Here is a 21,002-nt window from a genome sequence, read left to right as displayed (position 1 = left end):
ATATTAGAACATATTATCTTATCTTATCTTATATTAATTATAACATAACATGTTATATTATGTTATGTTATGTTATGTTATGTTATGTTATGTCATGTTAAATCACATTATATTAGAACATATTCCATGACGTCATATCATATTATATTAAATCATATTATATCATATTATATCATATTATATTATATTATAACATATTATATTATATTATATTATATTATATTATATTATGTTATGTTATGTTATGTTATGTTATGTTATGTTATGTTATATCACATTATATTATAACATATTCCATGACATCATATCATATTACATTAAATCATATTATATCATATTATATTATAACATATTAAATTATCTTATGTTATATTATACTATGTTATAACGTGTTATATTATATTATAACATATTATATCATATTATATTATATTATATTATATTATATTATATTATATTATATTATATTATATTATATTATATTATATTATATTATATTATATTATATTATATTATAACATATTATAACATATTATAAGATAACATATTACATTATATTATACTATATTATATTACATCACGCTACCTTCCGCTATGCTGCTACAGATTTTACACGGTATGTTCCTATCATACGCATTCCTTTTTATATAATAATCATCTCTTTAAATTTATTAGCGCGTTATCTTTTCGGCTTTCCGCTGCCAGGCAGACCGACGCGAGACTCAACAGAACACTGAGTTCCGTAGAAAGGGCGATAAACGAAATTAAACATCGACCGAGTTTTATCTCGTGGGCCTCGCCGAACGGCGGGACCGCGGCGGGGAAAAACCCCCCAAAACTTGTTAATTTACCTGATTTTGGCTGTCGTAGGACACAGCGTGAGGAGACTGGATTGCTTCTCCGTTCTGCGATACCGTCACCTTCTGAACACTCGAGGTCACCCCCAAGACTTTAATTTGGGTAAACTTCAGGTTGTTTGAATCGCTGTAATTGCTGTGCAAAACCTTTATGTCTAAAACAGTCTAAAGGAAGTGGGAAAAGAAAAGGAGTGATTTGCCCTCAGGACGTTACTTCTCGGAAGATGCATTTTTTCAGCTCATTTCGGGCTTACAATTTTTTCCTCTTCTTCAATTAAAAAAAAAAAAAAAAAAGAAAAAAAAAAAACTACATCCCTATGCTGTTATTTATTTGGAAAATTGGAATTTTGGAAAAAAAAAAAAAAAATTTGGAAAATTATTTGGAAAATAAATGCTGGAGGCTCTGATTTTCCCAGTTCCTCCACCTCGGCGGGCTTCTCCGCTACCAGCGAGGTGCCGAATACCAAACGAATTTGTCAATGCCAAATTAAAAAACCTTATTTAGACGCACGACGCTAATCCCCCTGGGTACGCAAAACCAGCGCGTTAACGTGACATACCCCATTAGCGGTAAATGACGTCAGCAGATACACACCGTTTTCATACGTATCTGTGAAAAAAAAAAAAAAAAAAAGGAAAATGCATTTGCTCTTCACCTTGGATTTTTTTTGATTAAATTGAAGAATTCTTCGGCGTATATAGTAGACGTATCTGCGTTGTGCAGACTTCCTGCAACGTTCTGATCTGAAGATCATTTGAATTTATTAATATACAGGAAATTGGTTAAAGCTTCTCCCTTTATCTATGGCTATTTTCCCCACAGGTTTGAGAAAAAAAAAAAAAAAAAAAAAAAAAATCCGTATTATATATGTTGTCGTAGGTCCGGGGCACAATTCAATATACGCAAAATATATACTCTATAAATAAGAGCATTATGTTATTATTGGACCATCATTTTCCTCAGTTGACATTTTATCATCTTTATCGGTTTACGTTTCATCAGTTTAATCATTTTACTGTCTTTTTTTTTATTTTTTTATTTTTTTATTTTTTTTCCTGGCTGCTGCTCCTGCTTCCTGTGCCGCGTTTGCGCAATCGTACAATAATCCTGAAATAAAAATTAACTGCTGATGTTAGCGATCCACCCGGCTGAAGAAAGGCGATATTTATGCCTCGTAGCCTCGGAACGAGTTAATTTATCACGGAAACGGGAAATTTAGCGCTTACCAATGCTCACCCCATCGTCCCAGTAAAGCCGACCTTCTGCAAGTTGACTGTCACTCAAAGCGACGATAAGTGACAACGGGTTTTTTCGGCTGTGGGGGGAAAAAAAACAAAAAAAAAAACAAAAAAAAACCCAAAAAAGCGTATTTTTCTCAGGCAATCACATTTGATGCTCCTCGAAATTTATGTTAGAAACGTTGCGCGCAACACAATTTATCTCTGTCTTCCCCAATCCCTGACGGTACGTTTAAAGGAGGCCACGGGGAGGAAACCGAAAAAGAAGAAGAAAAAACTGCCATGACATTAAGGTGCTCCCGTACACGTCGATTTTTCTCGTAAACGCTAACATTTATACAAAACGGGAGAAGCTTCCAAGCGTGGTGTACGCTAAAACAGAAAATTTGAGTTTTCCCAGTTGGAAAAGAAGGAGACTAAAAAAAAAAAAAAAAAAAACCAAAAACCCAAAAACCGCTCTCCCTATGTAATTAATACGCGTTTTATTTGCCAGGCCACTAATTAAGTATATCTCCCCTAAAAAGCAAAAACAAAACAAAAAAAAATTAAATTAAAATAATTTTGAATGAAATTTGAAATAGTGAAATATTGAAATAATGAAATTTTAATAGTTTAGGGTTTGGGGTTTTTTTTGTCATACCTGTAAAATGTCGTAGTCGCAGGGCTTTGCTGAGCGAGGATGTAACCGCCTCGGACGTGGAGGTTGATGTGTTCCAAAGGAGATGATAAATTTCTGAATTGTCCCCTAAATCCAATATACTTACCCTATTTATGATAAAAAAAAAAAATAAAAAAATAAAAAAAGATAGTCGCTTTGTTGAATTACCCATTTTAAACATTTCTTTGGGATGAAAGTGTTATAAAAACTTCGACAAATACTGAGAAAGTTGTCGCTGCAAATCTTTTTTTTTTTTTTTAATAGATTTTCAAGATTTGAATATATTAATAAGACAGAGTATATTTTAATGTATTTTCAAGATCCGAAACTCTGCCTGTATGAAACAATTACACAACGCCCGACGAATGGAGGGAATTTTAAAGCCTGAGGCCGTAAAAAACTGTTTAAAACTTCCGTCTTCCTCCGGTCCATCATTCTTAGAAAAGAAATTTTATGTATCGTTGAAGATTAGGGAAAAAAAAAAAAAAAAAAAAGCCAACATGAAAGCGCAATTACGGATATTATTCCACCTTTTAACTCTTCATGTTGAACCGGATTACATTAAAACAAACTGATCAACAGAAGAAAAAAAAAATATTTTTTTTTACATTTTTTTACGTTTTTTTGGACATTTTGTCGCCTTTTACCTTTTTTTCTTTTTACATCCCTAAGAACTCCTCTTGGCCACGTGTTGGTAAAACACAGGTGGTGGATTCGCGCTCCACCCCAGCACACCGCCCTCTTGTTTAACATTAAGAAAAAAATAAATATAATCGAGTTTTTTTAATTACTTACCGTGTGGTAATCGTACCAGCGGGCATTCGGTAGGTAAGCATTCACTGTTACAGCACCCTGGAATTAAATATTTTTATTTTCGGATCTATTAAAGCCAAAAAGTAAAGTTCGAAGTAAGACGCTCCAGTCTACATTCTAATATTTTCATCCATTTCTAATATTTCCCCCAACTTTTCGCCATAGTTCACCTTTTCCAGTACGGGGCTGATGAGCAGTGCCGGTCCCCACAGAAATTGTTTGTATATGTCCCACGTCGTTTTGTCTTCCACGAACCTGCAGAGTAACGAGAGGGCGGTCACACCCCCGGTGTCGACTTTGCCCAAAACGATTCCTTGTCGAAGCCTTTTTTTTCTCAGTAAAACTACCTTTTCCTCGACTGCAAGCACGCTACCAGCAATAGCAGCTCATCTTTATTACCTATTTATTAATTAGAATTAATAAAAAAAGAATTATTAAAAAAAAAAAAAAAGAATTATTAAGAATCGACACCGTCTTATTTAAAAATGCATCAGAATTCCAAATTTACGACTTATCAAGAAAGCATTGAGATCCCAATGTGAGAACCTTTCGGGAAATACCACGTATCACTTAATTTTCATTTCTGCTGCTTCTTCGCGTCTGCTGGCCTGTTTCTACGTATATATATACTAAAACTTTGATTTTGTATATTTAGAGCACAAAATCTTTAAAAAAAATAAATAAATAATAAAAAAAATCCATTTTACTTGACATTAACAACAGCAAAATTAAGGCGTAGTGCCCCCGATTACTTTCCCATTTGTGCCATTTCTTTTTTCTTTTTTTTTCACGGCGGCTTTGTCGGAAGCAAGTCTTAGATTAGTCGAAATTCGGCCGGCCGGGATTCCACGCTGACAATTCGGTAGTTTTTAGCGGAAGACAAAGATTTTTAAATATTATACTTCATCTTCAACGTTCAGGTATTAACCAGTCTTTGGCCCCTTCTGACCAGGTACAAAAAAAATCTCCAAAACCATGTCTTTTTTTTAAAAAAAACACTGCTATTAAAAAAAAAAAAACTTTTTCTTAAAAAAAACGCTATATGAGTTTAGCCAAAATAAGTTACCGTGCCCCGCAAACGTCTCAAGACGTGTCAAAACCCCCTATTTTCTCCCACTTTTTCTCTTTCCCGGCTTGAAATTTTGGGTTTTGCAAGAGATGCTCTCGAATTCTACGGATACCCGGTACCGACAAGAACGTATTTGCTGAACGCCACAAGGCGCGGCGAGAATGAGCGATAAAACTTATACATTGGTTATATTTACGGGTTAAAAAAAAAAAAAAATAAATAAAAAATAAATCCCGCCGTTGCGGGAAACGGAGACCTTGAGCTGCCGTTGGGAGATGCCACTGAACGTGCGTTTTCTCGATCCTTTGCCCGTTTTAAAAGAAAATTCGCTGTGACGGAGGGGAAGATTTTTTTTTTTTACGAGGATTACGGAAATGCGGTGGACTTCCGTGGAGACGCGTTAAGGGAGAAGGAAGAATCACACTTACTCGTGGAGCAGAGGGCGGACGACGGTGCTGCCGTGAGCGTTGGCTTCGTGCATCAGCGTGTACAGGTAGGGCAGGAGGGCGTATCTTATATTCAGCACCTGCCTGGAAATCTCTTCAAATGTTGAATTCCAAGCGACGGGATCTTGCCTCTAAACAAGGGAAAAAAGAAAAAAAAAAAATAATAATAATTTTTGTTTGGGAGAGACGGGAGGGGGAAAAAGACCTCATTGTTTCCCGTTTTTTTCCTCTTCTACATCGCCCCGAAATCCGTCTCATTTAGCGGCAGTAAATGTCAAACGCCTCAAAATCGACCGAGCAAAGCCCAGCTGAGAAGATGCGGGGCGGAGCCTTGCGAATCCCTTGTTCTCCTCTAATTTTGGGTGCCTTTGTTTATTTTTCGCTTCTTTAATGAAGCTCTGCTCCGTTAGACCTAAAGGTCTAACGGGGATAAAAATGCTGTTTCCCTCATTGCCGTTTTCCCGGTTATTTTATTTTACAGCTTTCTATTATATAGCCCTGAGACTACAGTCCACCGTTTAGACAGTTGTTTTCATTTATTCTTAAAAGAAATACAACATTTTACGAAAGGAAGTGGGCAAAGCGCAGGAATTTTCGATACTCGGGAATCTCATTCCACTGTTCCCTTTTCTAATTTGCTGGAAAACGATGAGCAATTAGGCATGACAAAACGAAGATCAGGTTTGCCCCTTTAAAACGTGTGTGGCCATAAAAGTGATTATTTTCGTCTCCTAAGCGTGGCGTGTTGAAATAAAAACGGCCTAGATTAAAAAAAAAAAATAAAATAAAATAAAATAACTATTTTAGTCTTGTAGAGTTGGCGTGTTTGGTAGCAGTGGAACTCATGAAAACGAAATATTTTCTTCTTCTAGACGTGGTGTGTTTATCCGAAACCAGCATATACGGGGAAATTTTTTTTTTAAAAAAGAAAGTAGGAAATGAGGAAAATGCGGGAAATAAAAAACTCAGTCGAAGCAGATGTGGGAGGTGCCCACCTTGGATCCTTTGCCGTTGTGATTCCTCGAATATGGGTAAAAGGCGCCCAGTTCCATCCATCGAGCGCACAGCTCGTACTCCGAATCTCCGAAGAAGCCGCAGATATCTGCTCCTGTCTGAAAATTTAAAAATAAAATAAAATAAAATAAAATAAAATAATCCAATGGCAATATTATACATTCTTTGTTAATAAAGACAAGTGAAATAGAAGGCAATAAATCGGGAGCTTACATAAGATATTCCGAAGAGACTGAACTCCATCATACCTGCAAGGAAAAATAATAATAATAATAATAAAATAATAATAGTAATAATAATAATAATAATAATAATATAATAATAATAATGAAATAATAGTAATAATAATAAAATAATAATAATAATGAAATAATAGTAATAATAATAAAATAATAATAATGTTATAATAATAGTAATAATAGTAATAATAATAATAATAATAATAATAATTCAATAATAACCACTGCACTTTATGGTGAGGGTTGTGTAGATTGGGCAAAGCGGAATGAGAAAAAACAAAGAATTTCCAGAATTCCCCCAGGAAAGGTGGTTCTTAAGAAGCAAAGCGGCAGATTTCAGGCACCGGGGGAGAGGATGATGGGAAAACGACGGGGGATGAATTTGAGGACAACGCGGTGCTCAAACCCACGCAATCAAACCCAATTCCGGTAGAAGACTTTCTTAAGGGGTGATAAGGAGAAAAAAAAAAAAGAGGTCAAGAAGAAATTGGCTGTAAATTCCGATTGCTCAACTGAGTAGACCGTTATCAGGGAGGAAACCGAGAAGAACCGTGGACTAAATTGGTCATAGGTTGCGTCGGCGTACCGATGATGGATTTATCAAGCTGATGCCAGGCCGCCGTGTTGTCCCCCAACCAATGTCCCGACCATTTTCCGCTGCTGGGATAGGTCGAACGGGTGACGACGATCCCTCGCTCCTTTGTGAGATTCCGCAAAGCGCTGGGATTGCATGTGGGAGTAGAAACCAACGGGATGAGAACTAAGATCACCGTGAAAGGTCTTACACGCGACTCCAAAATTAAAAATTAACGGTTTATATCTCTGCAGGAAAGCGCTGCTGTGCTGTCCGTGTGAGCACAAGCAGCCGTAAAGCCAACCGAGATGTGGGTTTTATTGGAATTCTCTATGACCCACACATGGGGTCGGTTCTCCTGAATACCTTTATCCACGACCTGGATGAGGGGATGGAGCGCAACCTCCGTAAGTTCGCAGACGACACCAAGTTGGGTGGGAGTGTCGACCTGCTTGAGGGTAGGATGGCTCTGCAGAGGGATCTGGACAGTCCGGATGGATGGGCCGAGGTCAATGGCGTGAGGTTCAACAAGGCCAAGCGCCGGGTCCTACACTTGGGGCACACCAACCCCACAGATTTTAGAGGCGTGGGGAAGAGTGGCGGAAAAGGACCTGGGGGTGTCGGTGGACAGACGGCTAAATATGAGCCCACAGTGTGCCCAGGTGGCCAAGAAGGCCCACAGCATCCTGGCTTGTATCAGAAATAGTGTGGCCAGCAGGACTTGGGCAGTGATCGTCCCCCTGTACTCGGCACCGGTGAGACCCCACCTCGAGTGCTGTGTTGAGTTTTTGGGCCCCTCACTACAAGAAAGACATTGAGGTGTTGGAGCGTGTCCAGAGAAGGGCAACGAAGCCGGTGAGGGGTCTGGAGGAGAAGTCTGATGAGGAGCTGCTGAGGGAACTGGGGTTCTTCAGCCTGGAGAAGAGGAGGCTGAGGGGAGACCTTCTCGCTCTCTACAACTCCCTGAAAGGAGGGGGTAGCGAGGGGGGGGTTGGTCTCTTCTCCCAAGGAACAAGTGATAGGAGGAGAGGAAACGGCCTCAGGTTACATCAGAGAAGGTTCATCAGAAAAAAGTTCTTCCCGGAAAGGGTTGTCAAGCGCTGGCACAGGCCGCCCAGGGGAGTGGTAGTGTCACCATCTCTGGAGGCGTTTAACAGAGGGGTGGACGTGGTGCTGAGGGACACGGGTCAGTGGTGGGTTTGGCAGTGTCGGGTTGACGGTTGGACTTGTTGATCTCAAAGGTCCCTTCCAACCGTGAGAAGTATGCGATTCTGCGATTTTATGATTCCCTCTGCAGAAATTAAGCGTCAACCGCCTCGCAGTTAGAAAACGACCTGGCAAAGCAGGGAGGGGCGAAATTAAGGATTTCCGGATAAGGTTAACGACTTTATGGGAGAAGAGAAGTGTCGCCCCACTCACAGGTTTTAAGGGTTACGTGATCCGGTCGAGGGCGTGTTGGTCTGTGACCGCAAGAGCGGAAAATTTGCAGCAACGGTGAAAAAAAAAAAAATGATCCTAAGGCAATTCAGACCAAAACGATAATTAGGGAGGGAGAAACACAACGACTGCGAATATTAGACCTGTCAGCATCGCGTGGGTTGCCGAAAGGCTATTGAACAAAAAAAAATGTGTAATTATTGCAAAGTATACAACCAGACTAACGGAGCGTAATTACTAGAAACTAGACTAATGGAGCGCAAGAATTTCTTCCGAGATAACGAAGATGTCTTCCGCTCTCTTTTATTTCTCCGCATTTTATTATCCTGAGATAAGGGAGGTAAGGCAAAGGATCGTGTTATAATGATATCATATATGATGGTATATAATGTTAAAATAGTGTGATATACGATACTATCCAATATAATAAAGTTTCTTTTAAAACAGAAGAAAATCTTTCTTAACAGGGCGAATGTTCAGAGCCAATGATAATATTCCCCTTCGTGTTCAATTGCTGTCTAATTACAAGAAAAAAATTCCTTTAGATTTGGCTAATAAATAATAATAAAAATAAAAATAAAAATAAAAATAAAAATAAAAATAAAAATAAAAATAAAAATAAAAAATAATAATAACAATAATAATAAAAATAATAATGATAATAAGAAAAATAAAATTAAAATAATAATTAAAAATAATAATTAGAATAATAATAATTAAAATAATAATAATAATAATAAGAAAAATAATGATAATGATAATGAGAATGAGAATAAGATTAAGATTAAGATTAAGATTAAGATTAAGATTAAGAATAAGATTAAGATTAAGATTAAGATTAAGATTAAGAATAAGAATAAGATTAAGAATACGAATAAGAATACGAATAAGAATACGAATAAGAATAAGAATAAGATTAAGAATAAGATTAAGAATAAGATTAAGATTAAGATTAAGAATAAGAATAAGAATAAGATTAAGAATAAGATTAAGATTAAGATTAAGATTAAGATTAAGATTAAGAATAAGAATAAGAATAAGAATAAGAATAAGAATAAGAATAAGATTAAGATTAAGATTAAGATTAAGATTAAGATTAAGAATAAGAATAAGAATAAGAATAAGAATAAGAATAAGAATAAGAATAAGAATAAGATTAAGATTAAGATTAAGAATAAGAATAAGAATAAGAATAAGAATAAGAATAAGAATAAGAATAAGATTAAGATTAAGAATAAGATTAAGATTAAGATTAAGAATAAGAATAAGAATATGAATAAGAATAAGAATATTTCCTTCCTGTCTTGTCAGCAATACTGTGAATGTCTCGACTCCAAGCGACGCAACGGCACGCTGCTGAATGTAACATCCCCTCGGATAAACCCTTCTTTTAATGGAATAGAAATGTTACCGGGGGGGGTAATGTGGCGGAGATCTACAAAGGAAAGCAGTTCCTTTCTTGCTCGTTAAACCAGAAATGCACCATTGGTTAATTATCGTTGCATCAGAAGTTATGAAAAATCGGCTACAATACGATTCGGTAGGAAATACGTCATAAAATTTGTCTTGGAATTGAGAAAACCATTTCTTGGGAGGAAAACCTAGGCAGGCGATTGACGTTTCAGAAGTCAGTTTTCCCTTTTCAGCACCATTTTATTAATCTTAATGATGTTCACTTAAGAATGTCTGTACTGTGACCTACGTTTTAAAATCTATATTCATTTTCCCTCCCTTGAGGGAAGGCCGAAAGAAGATCGACCTCAGAAATAAACCATAGGAGCAGAGAAATGGGTGGCAACAAAAATTTTCCGGGTGCTCGAATTAGTCTGAGCGCTTGAGATTATCGTCGACTAATAATCGGCTCAACAAGGGCGAGTGGGGGGTACTGCATCTGGGGAGGAATAACCCCCTCCACCAGTAGAGGTTGGGGGTTGACCTGCTGGAGAGCAGCTCTGTGGAAAGGGACCTGGGAGTCCTGGTGGCCAACAGGATGCCCACGAGCCAGCAGTGTGCCCTGGTGGCCAAGGCGGCCAACGGCCTCCTGGGGAGCATCAAGCAGAGCGTGGCCAGCAGGTGGAGGGAGGTCATCCCTGGAGATGGAGAGCAGCTCTGGAGAGCAGCTCTGTGGAAAGGGACCTGGGAGTCCTGGTGGCCAACAGGATGCCCACGAGCCAGCAGTGTGCCCTGGTGGCCAAGGCGGCCAACGGCCTCCTGGGGGGCATCAAGCAGAGCGTGGCCAGCAGGTGGAGGGAGGTCATCCCTGGAGATGGAGAGCAGCTCTGGAGAGCAGCTCTGTGGAAAGGGACCTGGGAGTCCTGGTGGCCAACAGGATGCCCACGAGCCAGCAGTGTGCCCTGGTGGCCAAGGCGGCCAACGGCCTCCTGGGGGGCATCAAGCAGAGCGTGGCCAGCAGGTGGAGGGAGGTCATCCTCCCCCTCTGCTCTGCCCCGGGGAGGCCACATCTGGAGCGCTGTGTCCAGTTCGGGGTTCCCCGGGTCAAGAAGGAGAGGGAACTGCTGGAGAGGGTCCAGCAAAGGGCTACGGAGATGATGAGGGGATTGGAACATCTCTCCTATGAGGAAGGACTGAGGGACGTGGGGGCTTTTTAGTCTGGAGAAGAGAAGATTGAGGGGGGATCTTATCAACGCTGATCAATCCCCAAAGGGTGGGTGCCGGGGAGGTGGGACCAGTCTTTTTCCAGTGATGCCCAGTGACGGGACAAGAGGGAACGGGCACAAACGTGACCATGGGAAGTTCCATCTTAACATGAGGAGGAACTTCTTTCCTTTGGGGGTGGCACAGCACTGACACAGCTGCCCAGAGAGGTTGTGGAGTCTCCCCCTCTGGAGCCATTCCAAACCCGCCTGGAGGTGTCCTGCGCCACTGCTGGAGGTGCCCCTGCTCTGGCGGGGGGTGGGACTGGGGGAGCTCCAGAGGGCCCTCCCAGCCCTGACCAGTCCGAGATTCTGGGATTGCTTTGTATTGATCAATCAAAGCGTTCAGAACTGTTCTCTGTTGTGTTTTGTAAGGCACGTTTTTGGGGTGGGATTTTTGGGTGGGATTACTCAGATTTTTCTGAATCGAAGAACTGAAGCTCTTCAGGTGAAAAGAAGAATCATGAGGAAATAAAATGATTCGGGGTGAATAAACTCCCGAAACATTTCGGCACCCGAACGCAGACATTGGCTAATAATGTGCAATGTGTTTTGGAAAGAATGGGGGCGGGGGTAAAAAAAAAGAAAAACAAACCAAAAAAAAAGCCACTTACTCGAGCGTAGGTTTTGTTTGTGACCATCCGTAAAGGTTGTGGACATCGTAGTGTCTGACGGGGGAACCATCTGGGAGGTATTGTTGGCCTTCCATGCACAGCGTTTTGAAAGCCAGTCCCTCTGATCTGAACCCTAACTCTGTGGGAAAGGGAGTGAAGACACGCGGATTTTAACACTTCGCGTCCAGTAAGAATTTTAATGAGTTATTTTTTGGTTTGGTTTTAAATTTGCATAATCTCCATTGGTGTTCACTGCCTTTTAAGTGGGTTTTTTTGGGGGGGGGGGGGCTCATTTCTTTCCTTTTCATTAAAAAGTCATTTTAGGTTTTCTGAGGTTGGGTCTCGGAGACTTGGGAAATGCTGAATTTTGATTTGATAAATTCCGGAAGTTCTGAAATTCCTCATCCTGTGTAAGTATCCGAGTCCTCAAAAGCAGCAGTAACTCAGTTAGAGCCGCTCTTCCAGGATCAAAGAGTAAAAGAATACATCCTAACGCAGAAAATATTGCAAACCTTCGTAAATACCACCGTATCGGCCACATAGAAAACTTTGGGGGCGAAAGTCCGTTTCTGAATACTCTGAGAAATGATATTTAAACACGTGAGGAAGCAGCAGAAGTATTCCAATAAAGCATTAGTGAGTTACGGCCAATTAGGACTACTCTACACCAGCACTCAAGTAAAGCCCTGCTAAGAAGAGGGGAGTATTTCAAGACCATTCCTCAAATGAGGCCTCCGAATTTTACGAATAATTACGTCTAATCAGAGGCGGCACAAGGAGATTTTTGCGAGGTGTAGTCATTAATTACATTTTTCATGGGGGAAAATTATGCAAAACCCTGAAAGCCACATCCTTGACCGCGCGCGAAGTAAATTCCCTGTAGAAAATAGATACCAAAATCCAGCCCCCCCCCCAAAAAATAAAAAAAAATTAAAAAATCTTAACTTTCAGAAGTGCCACGAGGTCATTGTTCTCCCCAACAGAGACGGAAGTTAAGAGCGTTGATCGTCTCCGAGAGTTGGGTGACTTTCTCTTGGGGCTACCAAATTTCAGGCAGTTACGCCACACGTAGCGTACAAGAAGTTCTATACGAACCAGAGCGACCCAAAATATCGAAATTGTTTACAGCAGCCGTCAGACTTACGGGGTACGTACGGTGGAAAGTTCAGCTCTTGGTTTCTACAGCCGCTGACGGAGCCGTGAACAAAGCTTGAAGGTTCGTTCATGTCCTGAAAGCCCAAAGCAGAATGCCGCGTGAAGGAATTTCTCTTAAATTCGGAGAAATTAGTTCCTCTCGGCTATTTTAGCTCGTGCCCCTCACTGACCGAGTAAATGGAACAAACAGGAAAAATCCTCAGATTTTTTCAGAACCGCCCGTTGCGTTGACTTTTTTTTTTTTTTTTTTTTTTTTTTTAAAACCAGTATAAAACAACGGTTCAACAGAGAAATTTTTCCCGTGAGCAATTCCCTTCGTAGAGAGGTTGGGATTATCTCATTTCCCGGAGGGTAAAGCATCAAATTCAGAGAGATTAACTGTAAGCAGAGGCTTCAGGTTTAAGAACTTCTTATTTATCGGTCATATTTCCCGCAAAGGGAAGGGGGGTTGGTTTTTTTGGGGTTTTTTTTTTTTGGTTTTTTTTTGTTTTCCTTTGTGTAAAATTGAAACCGATAAAGACAACAGAGCTACAGATCTGCAAATTACTAAAATCTCTGAATTTCGTAACGGCGGCTCCTGTCCTCGGTGCCCGTGGTCTTCTGGTTGCAGCAGTACACCAGAGCTGGCGTACGGGGGCGGGGGGGTGGGGGAAACCAAAACCAAACAAATATTTTGCTGGGTTTCTAGATATTTTTGGGGGTTTCGCTAGGAATATATTAGTTTTTAAGAGATTCTACAGCCGTTGCAAGTCCACTTCATTTAAGAAGCGAGCCAAATCTCGTTTTGCCTCACGGAAGTAAGAATGGTATAAATAATGGTCTCTCGTGGAGGGGGAAGGGGGGGAGGACAAAAAAAAAAAAGACTTTAGGAAGTTTTAGAAGAACACCACCACTGCAAAAGAGCCATCAGGTGGGTCAAAAGTAAATACCGAGGATCCGAGAAAGGAACGTTTGTCGACAGGCAAAATAAAAGAAGAAATAACGTTGACAAGAAGGATTTTTCAATTTCAGCGGACGGTTCCTGATATTTAGCGTTAAGCGCCCGCATCCCTCCTCCCTCAGCGGCGTCAGAACATCGGTGGGTTTTGAGGTGCTGAGAAGCAACCTGAGGCTGCAAAGCTGCAGAAAAATCTCTCTTTTTTTTTTTTTTTTTTTTTTTTTAACGCTTACGATCCACAGGCCATCAAACTTCAAGCTTCTCGATGCGTTGTGCGGATTGTTGTAGACTTCAGCGATTTCTCTCGTCCACCATTCGGTTGTGGAATTGCGGAAGAAATCTGGAAAAGCTACGTGCGCTCGGTAGAGCTGGAAAAGCGGTAGAAATAATAATAAAAATAAAGAAAGAAAGAAAGAAAGAGACCCCGGACTGAAAGTAACGCACTGCTAAAATGTTGGAATGGGTTCTTAAATAATTCATGGGTTCGCTACAGTTTTTAGATGTTCTGGCAGAAAGGCTCTACGCTTTCTGCAACTCACACTGATGTTACTTAGGGGTTGGTTTTTTTTTTTTTTTTCCGATGTTCTGGTGGGGAAAAAAAAAAAAAAAATGGTTACTTTCTGCATGCGACTTCTCAGGTTGACGTTTATCAACCGGTTCACTGCTACAATCCGTAACGGATTTGCTGCTTCCTCTCTACGTGTGTCAATCCCCCCAAAAATATCAACATTTACCTTCACCTGGGTGTCCCAGTCCAGCGTGTCATTAACTTCTACGTTGGGAAGATCCGGCCAGACCTGGTAGGAGGAAGGAGATTTTAAAAGAATCAAATTCAACCGGATTTTTTTTTTTTTTTTTTAAATAATAATAAAAAGAAAGAAAGAAAGAAAGAGACCCCGGACTGAAAGTAACGCACTGCTAAAATGTTGGAATGGGTTCTTAAATAATTCATGGGTTCACTACAGTTTTTAGATGTTCTGGCAGAAAGAATTTTTTTTTTTTTTAAAAAAAAAATAAGTATTAACAGCGATAAAGCTTCGCTGCTGCGTATTCCGACGGCAACGCAAACTGAAGACATTTCCATTTGTAGCACTCAACGCGTCAACCAAATATGGGAACGGACGGGTTGTTTGAAGTCTTCTCCCCAACGTCTAACCTGGCATGATGCTTATTTGGATAAAATAATCGGCTTTTTAAGAACGGTACCTTTGCATAGATAATGTCATTGGTGTCGGGCCATTTTATGAAGACATCCTTCTCCAAACCTCTCGTGAAGGCGAGGTAATCGGTTTCGTTACCAGATATGGCTGGATCCTAAGATTAAAGGGGATGCAATTTTACTTCCACGTCGAAAAAGCAAATAAATGCAGAAATGTCGTTTCAATGCATTCCGTGTTCTGCAATGAGATGCTGTAATTTAAAAGCGGAATCCAACACTCACCAAGATGAGGATAAACCTCATTCCTTCACTTCGGATTTTATCAATTAGAGCCGGTAATCCAGCGAAACGTGGGTTCAGGGTGAAGTCCAGTTGCCGTTCCATGTAATCAATATCTGCATACTGGACGTCCTACAGTTCACACCAAAAAAAATAAAATAAGATAAAATAAATAAAAAGAAAAGAAAGTGCTTTTTTTTTAGTTATTTCCTGAGTGACATCGTCCATATGTCCGTATGTATAAATATATGTCGATATACACATTGTCTGCGTACACGTTACTGCACTCCGTCCAGCAACAACGGAACCAGTCGCTCCGTACAGAAACAATTTGAGGTTAATTAGCTGTAAAACGAAAGCCATGCCTAATCGAGGTATAATTTGCTTAGGTCTAAAGCTTTTGCAACTTTTCCAAAAACAACCCACGCCAAAAAATAGCTTTCTCAGCACAGGGCAACGTATAGTGCGAATAAATCACGGAAATCACAAAGTTGCTTTCTTTCCTCGTAAAGCGCGTGGGAAAGTTGAACGATGGCGTTAATCACAGCGTTTCTTTTACTGTTTTAAATTAGGCAACACCCCGAAGCCAGAAATCCGAGCGCCGTCGCACGCTTTAATGACTCTCAACGTACATAGGGTATCATGGCCGCTCGCATGTCGTCCACCAAATTGGCGATTTCGGTGTCATTTTCATATCCGTAGCGGCATAACTGGAATCCCAGCGCCCAGTAGGGTGGCATGACTGGTCGCCCGACCAGCTAAAAATGAAAACGCAAATAATGAAAGCAGAACGAAACGAAACAAAAACAAATTTTGAAAGTTTCAAAAAGCACAGCACACCGAACAACCAACCAAGAAAGAAAAAAACCAAAAAAACAAAACAAAAAAAAAACACCGCTACCCAAACACTTTGAATTTGCAATAGGAGAATCGTACCCCGGTGTATTCCTGCACGACGAGCTCCGGTGTTGGACCCAAAACCATGTAAAAGTCCAGAATTCCCCCAGTTGTGCGATAGGTCAGGGCGGGCGTGGGCTGGAAGGTCACATCTGAAAAACACAGGCGGTGCGTGAAGGCAAAAACCGACCGTTGAAGTAAAACACGTTGAGAAAATACAGTGAATTTTCTCTTTTTTTTTTTTTTTTTTTTACCCATTGCGTTGCTGTTAAGCAAGAGAACTCCGTGGGCATTGCCATCTTCTTCCAGACCCATGTAGAACGGCTGGAAACCGTAGGAATTCAACTTGTACTGCGAAAGAAATTAAGTATTTGACAGAATCCCAGAATTCCGGACTGGTCAGGGCTGGAAGGGCCCTCTGGAGCTCCCCCAATCCCACCCCCCGCCAGAGCAGGGGCACCTCCAGCAGTGGCGCAGGACACGTCCAGGCGGGTTTGGAACGGCTCCGGAGTGGGAGACTCCCCCAGTGCTCTGCCGCCCGCACGGGAGAGAAGTCCCTCCTCAGGTTGAGATGGAACTTCCCATGGTCGCGTTTGTGCCCGTTCCCTCTTGTCCCGTCACTGGGCACCACTGGAAAAAGACTGGTCCCACCTCCCCGGCACCCGCCCTTTGGGGATTGATCAGCGTTGATAAGATCCCCCCTCAATCTTCTCTTCTCCAGACTAAAAAGCCCCCACGTCCCTCAGTCCTTCCTCATAGGAGAGATGTTCCAATCCCCTCATCATCTCCGTAGCCCTTTGCTGGACCCTCTCCAGCAGTTCCCTCTCCTTCTTGACCCAGAGTGCCCCAAACTGGACACAGCGCTCCAGATGTGGCCTCCCCGGGGCAGAGCAGAGGGGGAGGATGACCTCCCTCCACCTGCTGGCCACGCTCTGCTTGATGCCCCCCAGGAGGCCGTTGGCCGCCTTGGCCACCAGGGCACACTGCTGGCTCGTGGGCATCCTGTTGGCCACCAGGACTCCCAGGTCCCTTTCCACAGAGCTGCTCTCCAGCAGGTCAACCCCCAACCTCTACTGGTGGAGGGGGTTATTCCTCCCCAGATGCAGTACCCCCCACTCGCCCTTGTTGAACTTCATGAGGTTCCTCTCCGCCCAACTCTCCAGCCTGGCCAGGTCACGCTGAATGGTGGCACAGCCTTCCGGCGTGTCAGCCACCCCTCCCAGTGTTGTGTCATCAGCCAACTCACTGATGGTACACTCTATGGCTTCATCATCGATGAATATATTGAACAGGCTCAGACCCAGTACTGACCCCTGAGGGACACCCCTCGTTACTGACCTCCAACCAGACTCTGCGCCACTAACCACAACTCTCTGAGCTCCATCTGTCAGCCCGTTAGATGTCTTTCTATTGGAAAGACATCGCAACCAGTCAGTTATTTGCGTCTACCAATAAATTATCCATTAAAAACAAGAAGGTTCATAAACGCTCCGAGACGCAACTGTCCGCTATGCAACAAAGAACGTTGCCTATTGGACATCCAACGGTAAACGTTGACCAGGAGCGACGATTTTCAGCTTCAAACTGGTCAATCGGTTCCCGATTGCGTAAGGCAGGGAGGGAAGGAAACATAGGTTTAGGTTTCAAAACTGCGAATATGACATCGCTTCCCTAGGAGAAGACTTTCTCTTCTTTTCAAATATTTCCCAGTAGTCTTTATCATCAGGACAAGTCGGTGACTTTCTCTCCTTTTTCATTTACTCGAAATGTTTCAAGTTTTCAACTTGTAGCTATAATAAGGCACCACTATTGCGTGACCGATCCTTTGCAAATTGCCAATATTTGTGTTCTGCGGAAAAAAAAAAAAAAACAACCAACCCGATACGGGGGTGTGCTGAAAGGTGAAATTTTTTCATTTGACTCTGTAAGTCCTTCTGGAATCCCAAAGTTGGAGAACTTTGCCTAGGTCTGACCCAGGAGGAAAGATCACAGAATCATAGAATAGTTTGGGTTGGAAGAGACACTTCTAGTCATGTAGGGACATCCAGTGCCACTCCCCTGCCCCGGGCAGGGCCACCTCCCCCCAGCCCAGGTTGGTCCAAGCCCCGTCCAACCTGGCCTTGACCACCTCCAGGGATGGAGCATCTACCACCTCTCTGGGCAACCTGTTCCAGGGTCTCACCGCCCTCACAGCCAAGAATTCCTTCCCGATATCTCATCTCAATCTCCCATCTTTCAGTGTCAAACCGTTCCCCCTCGTCCCACGGCTCCCCTCCCTGATCCAGAGTCCCTCCCCAGCTCTCCTGGAGCCCCTTTAGGCACTGGAAGGGGTTCTGAGGTCTCCCCGGAGCCTTCTCTTCTCCAGGCTGACCCCCCCACACCTCTCCCAGCCTGTCCTCCCAGCAGAGGGGCTCCAGCCCTCCCAGCATCTCCGGGGCCTCCTCTGGTCCCGCTCCGACAGCTCCGTGTCCTTCTGCTGTGGGGACCTCCTGAGCCGGAGGCGGCACTTCGGGGGAGGGTCTCCCCAGAGCAGAGCGCAGCAGAGGGGCACAATATCCCCCCTCCCCCCACCTTGCCCTGCTGGCCACAATTCTTCTGATGCAGCCCAGGATGGCGGTGGCTTTCTGGGCCACCAGCGCACATCGTCGGCTGACGGTGAGCTTCTCACCCACCAACACCTCCAGGTCCTTCTCCTAGGGGATGTTCTCCATCCCTTCTCCACCCAGCCTTTACGGGTAGCAGGGGTTGCCCCAGCCCATCTGCGCAGGATTGGGTATCTCCATAGCCAATCAAGACGGGTCGATAGAAAGCAAAAAGCAGAAATTCCAGGAGGGGAAAAAAAAAAAAAAAAAAAAAAAAAAGGCAAAATCGGGATTTTCTTCCCTCCCCCCCTCCCCCCAACTTACTCCAGGAGGCTGATCCCTGGAGAACATTCCCCAAGTGTGCCAGTTCATGTCATGTCGAAACGTCAGGTGCTCAGTTTCCCCAAATCCGTACAAATATTGGGATGGCAAACGGGTAGAAATCTGAATGAACAGGTCGCTGAAGGTGAAAGTCGGTAGCTGAGAATCCCAACTGAAACAGAGGAAAACAAACCAAAACGGCAAGAATTGGAGCGCCGGGCAGAGCTGGCGGTCAACCCTTTCTCTTTTTTTCTCCAAAATTCTCAATACTCACAAAATTTCGAATAAAGCTGTTACGGTTATCAAGAAAACTTAAACAACATCAGGAGTTTTTTTTCAGAGTTTAACATGGGGGTATTTTTGCAGATTACGCTGAAACATTAGGTGCAAATCGGGTTTTTTTCGTTTTCTGTTAGAAATTGAGTCAGAATCTGATAGCGTTCTTCCAATGACGGCTGTAGGCACGGGAGGCTGAATTATGGAACGAATAACTTATTCCGGTTGGCAAAAAGGAACTCAACTTGCAATGAAATTTGGATTACTTTAAAGAATGGGGGGGGAAACAAAAACAAACAAACAAAAAAACTAAATAAAACAGAACACACCGCAATCAAAAAGAGCGAGACAAAAAAAAAAAAAAAAACCAAAAAAAAACCAAAAAAACACAAGCAGACAGACACACAAAACTTACAAACAATGCTAAGGAAAATATTCCAAAGTGTAGAAAATTGTTGTGCCTCCCAAATACACGGGAACTGCACCAAAACCGGTGTTTGGAAAGGTCTAGAGCTTTGCGCTCGAAGGTGATCGGTTTGGTTTGAAGAACCCACAACGGTTTCTTGTGGTTTAGACAATTATTCTTTCACCCGATGACCCCTCCCCACCCGGGAAAAGAAATGGGGAAAAGGCAAGGAAACCTGAAGGTTGAAAATATAAACCGATTTAACAGAATGATTAATGTCAACAGCGCTAAAGAACCGATATTCATCCCGACACCGATACAGAATACGCAAAGATTATCCTCGGCCCGTTCTATCCGTAGGGAGCAGTGCGCTCCCAGCAGCGGACGGCAAATGTGGGACACTGTCAGCGCTTCGGCTTCGGGAGGAAAGGAAGGTCTCAGGGCTCCGGTACGGGGGGGCACGAAGTTCTCAGGATGGCGGCCGTCACGGGCGAGAGAGAACTTGGCAGCAAATTTTCTAATTTATAGTCAATGTGACGTTGGTGGTATGAACTAACCAACTTGGGTCAAGTGTTGGGGTCTCGCTCCTCCTCCTCATCCCCGCCCCCGGCGAGCTCGAAAACGCTGAGACCTTGAGACCCGCACAGCACAGCTGGCCAGAAAGTAAGTATTTTAAAAATTCGGACACTGGAGTCCTCGAAAAGTGCAATTTTCCCTAGCGCTGGAACAGTCCTTACCGAAAAGTAGAATTACTGAAAGAATAATTAATCCCGTGTCACTCAAACCAGGACAACGCCGCGGAGGACTTTTAACCGGTATCGAAGTACGAGGCGGCAGGAAAACACCCCAGCCAATTTGGGGGAAAACAAAACAAAAAATAAAAAATAAGGTCTTGTCGAGGATGACCGTCGTCATCCTTCCTCTGGGTTAATATCCTCATATTTATGTAAAGGTCAAGAGACCGCCGCAGGAATTTAGTATTGGACAGATGGAGTCGTTTAATGGGACGGAGAGGAAAATTTTAGAGCAGTCTGGACGATAAAATGTTTCAGGAGGAAAAGAAGGGAAAGGAAAAGGTGGAAGAGAAGAAAGAAAAAGGGGAGGGGAGGGAATAATGAAAAGAAAAAAAAAGAAATTAAATTAAGTGTAAAAGATAAAAGAAAAAATTCATTAACAAGCTGAGATGAAGAAACAAACCGAAAAATTCAATTAAAAAATGGAATCAGTAAAACAAAATAATAATAAAAAAAAAAAACGCGAGGAAATGAGCGTGGCTTACATCACCGTCCCCGTGCTTCTGCGTCGCACCTGGATGCCGAAGGGTTTCTTTTGAACCACCACGTTGTAAAGTTGACCCGAGGATGTGCTTTCGGGGG

At 42.4% G+C, this 21,002-nt stretch overlaps 1 protein-coding gene across 1 annotated transcript in view; it reads right to left on the bottom strand.

The window, feature by feature from the left end:
• Positions 1 to 21,002, bottom strand: part of LOC309684878 (maltase-glucoamylase-like) — a gene marked incomplete at its 5' end in the record, with an annotated part of 63,253 nt that overhangs the window by 790 nt on the left and 41,461 nt on the right. Inside the window, 21 exons of the mRNA XM_082500723.1 lie at positions 852 to 1,022; positions 1,418 to 1,467; positions 2,085 to 2,173; positions 2,737 to 2,861; positions 3,550 to 3,606; positions 3,738 to 3,822; positions 5,065 to 5,213; positions 6,078 to 6,194; positions 6,310 to 6,344; positions 6,922 to 7,055; positions 11,615 to 11,753; positions 12,759 to 12,843; positions 13,940 to 14,074; positions 14,441 to 14,503; positions 14,913 to 15,020; positions 15,148 to 15,276; positions 15,777 to 15,902; positions 16,081 to 16,193; positions 16,296 to 16,392; positions 18,948 to 19,116; positions 20,906 to 21,002. The exon at positions 20,906 to 21,002 is cut by the window's right edge and continues 58 nt beyond it. Of these exons, the coding sequence (XP_082356849.1) occupies positions 852 to 1,022; positions 1,418 to 1,467; positions 2,085 to 2,173; positions 2,737 to 2,861; positions 3,550 to 3,606; positions 3,738 to 3,822; positions 5,065 to 5,213; positions 6,078 to 6,194; positions 6,310 to 6,344; positions 6,922 to 7,055; positions 11,615 to 11,753; positions 12,759 to 12,843; positions 13,940 to 14,074; positions 14,441 to 14,503; positions 14,913 to 15,020; positions 15,148 to 15,276; positions 15,777 to 15,902; positions 16,081 to 16,193; positions 16,296 to 16,392; positions 18,948 to 19,116; positions 20,906 to 21,002 (2,273 nt within the window). The remainder of the gene's footprint in view (positions 1 to 851; positions 1,023 to 1,417; positions 1,468 to 2,084; positions 2,174 to 2,736; positions 2,862 to 3,549; positions 3,607 to 3,737; positions 3,823 to 5,064; positions 5,214 to 6,077; positions 6,195 to 6,309; positions 6,345 to 6,921; positions 7,056 to 11,614; positions 11,754 to 12,758; positions 12,844 to 13,939; positions 14,075 to 14,440; positions 14,504 to 14,912; positions 15,021 to 15,147; positions 15,277 to 15,776; positions 15,903 to 16,080; positions 16,194 to 16,295; positions 16,393 to 18,947; positions 19,117 to 20,905) is intronic.

This window comes from Vanellus vanellus (assembly GCF_965231255.1).
Source record: "Vanellus vanellus genome assembly, contig: HAP1_SCAFFOLD_411, whole genome shotgun sequence".
NCBI classification, from domain to species: domain Eukaryota; kingdom Metazoa; phylum Chordata; class Aves; order Charadriiformes; family Charadriidae; genus Vanellus; species Vanellus vanellus.
This window is presented reverse-complemented; position numbering and strand designations above follow the sequence as displayed.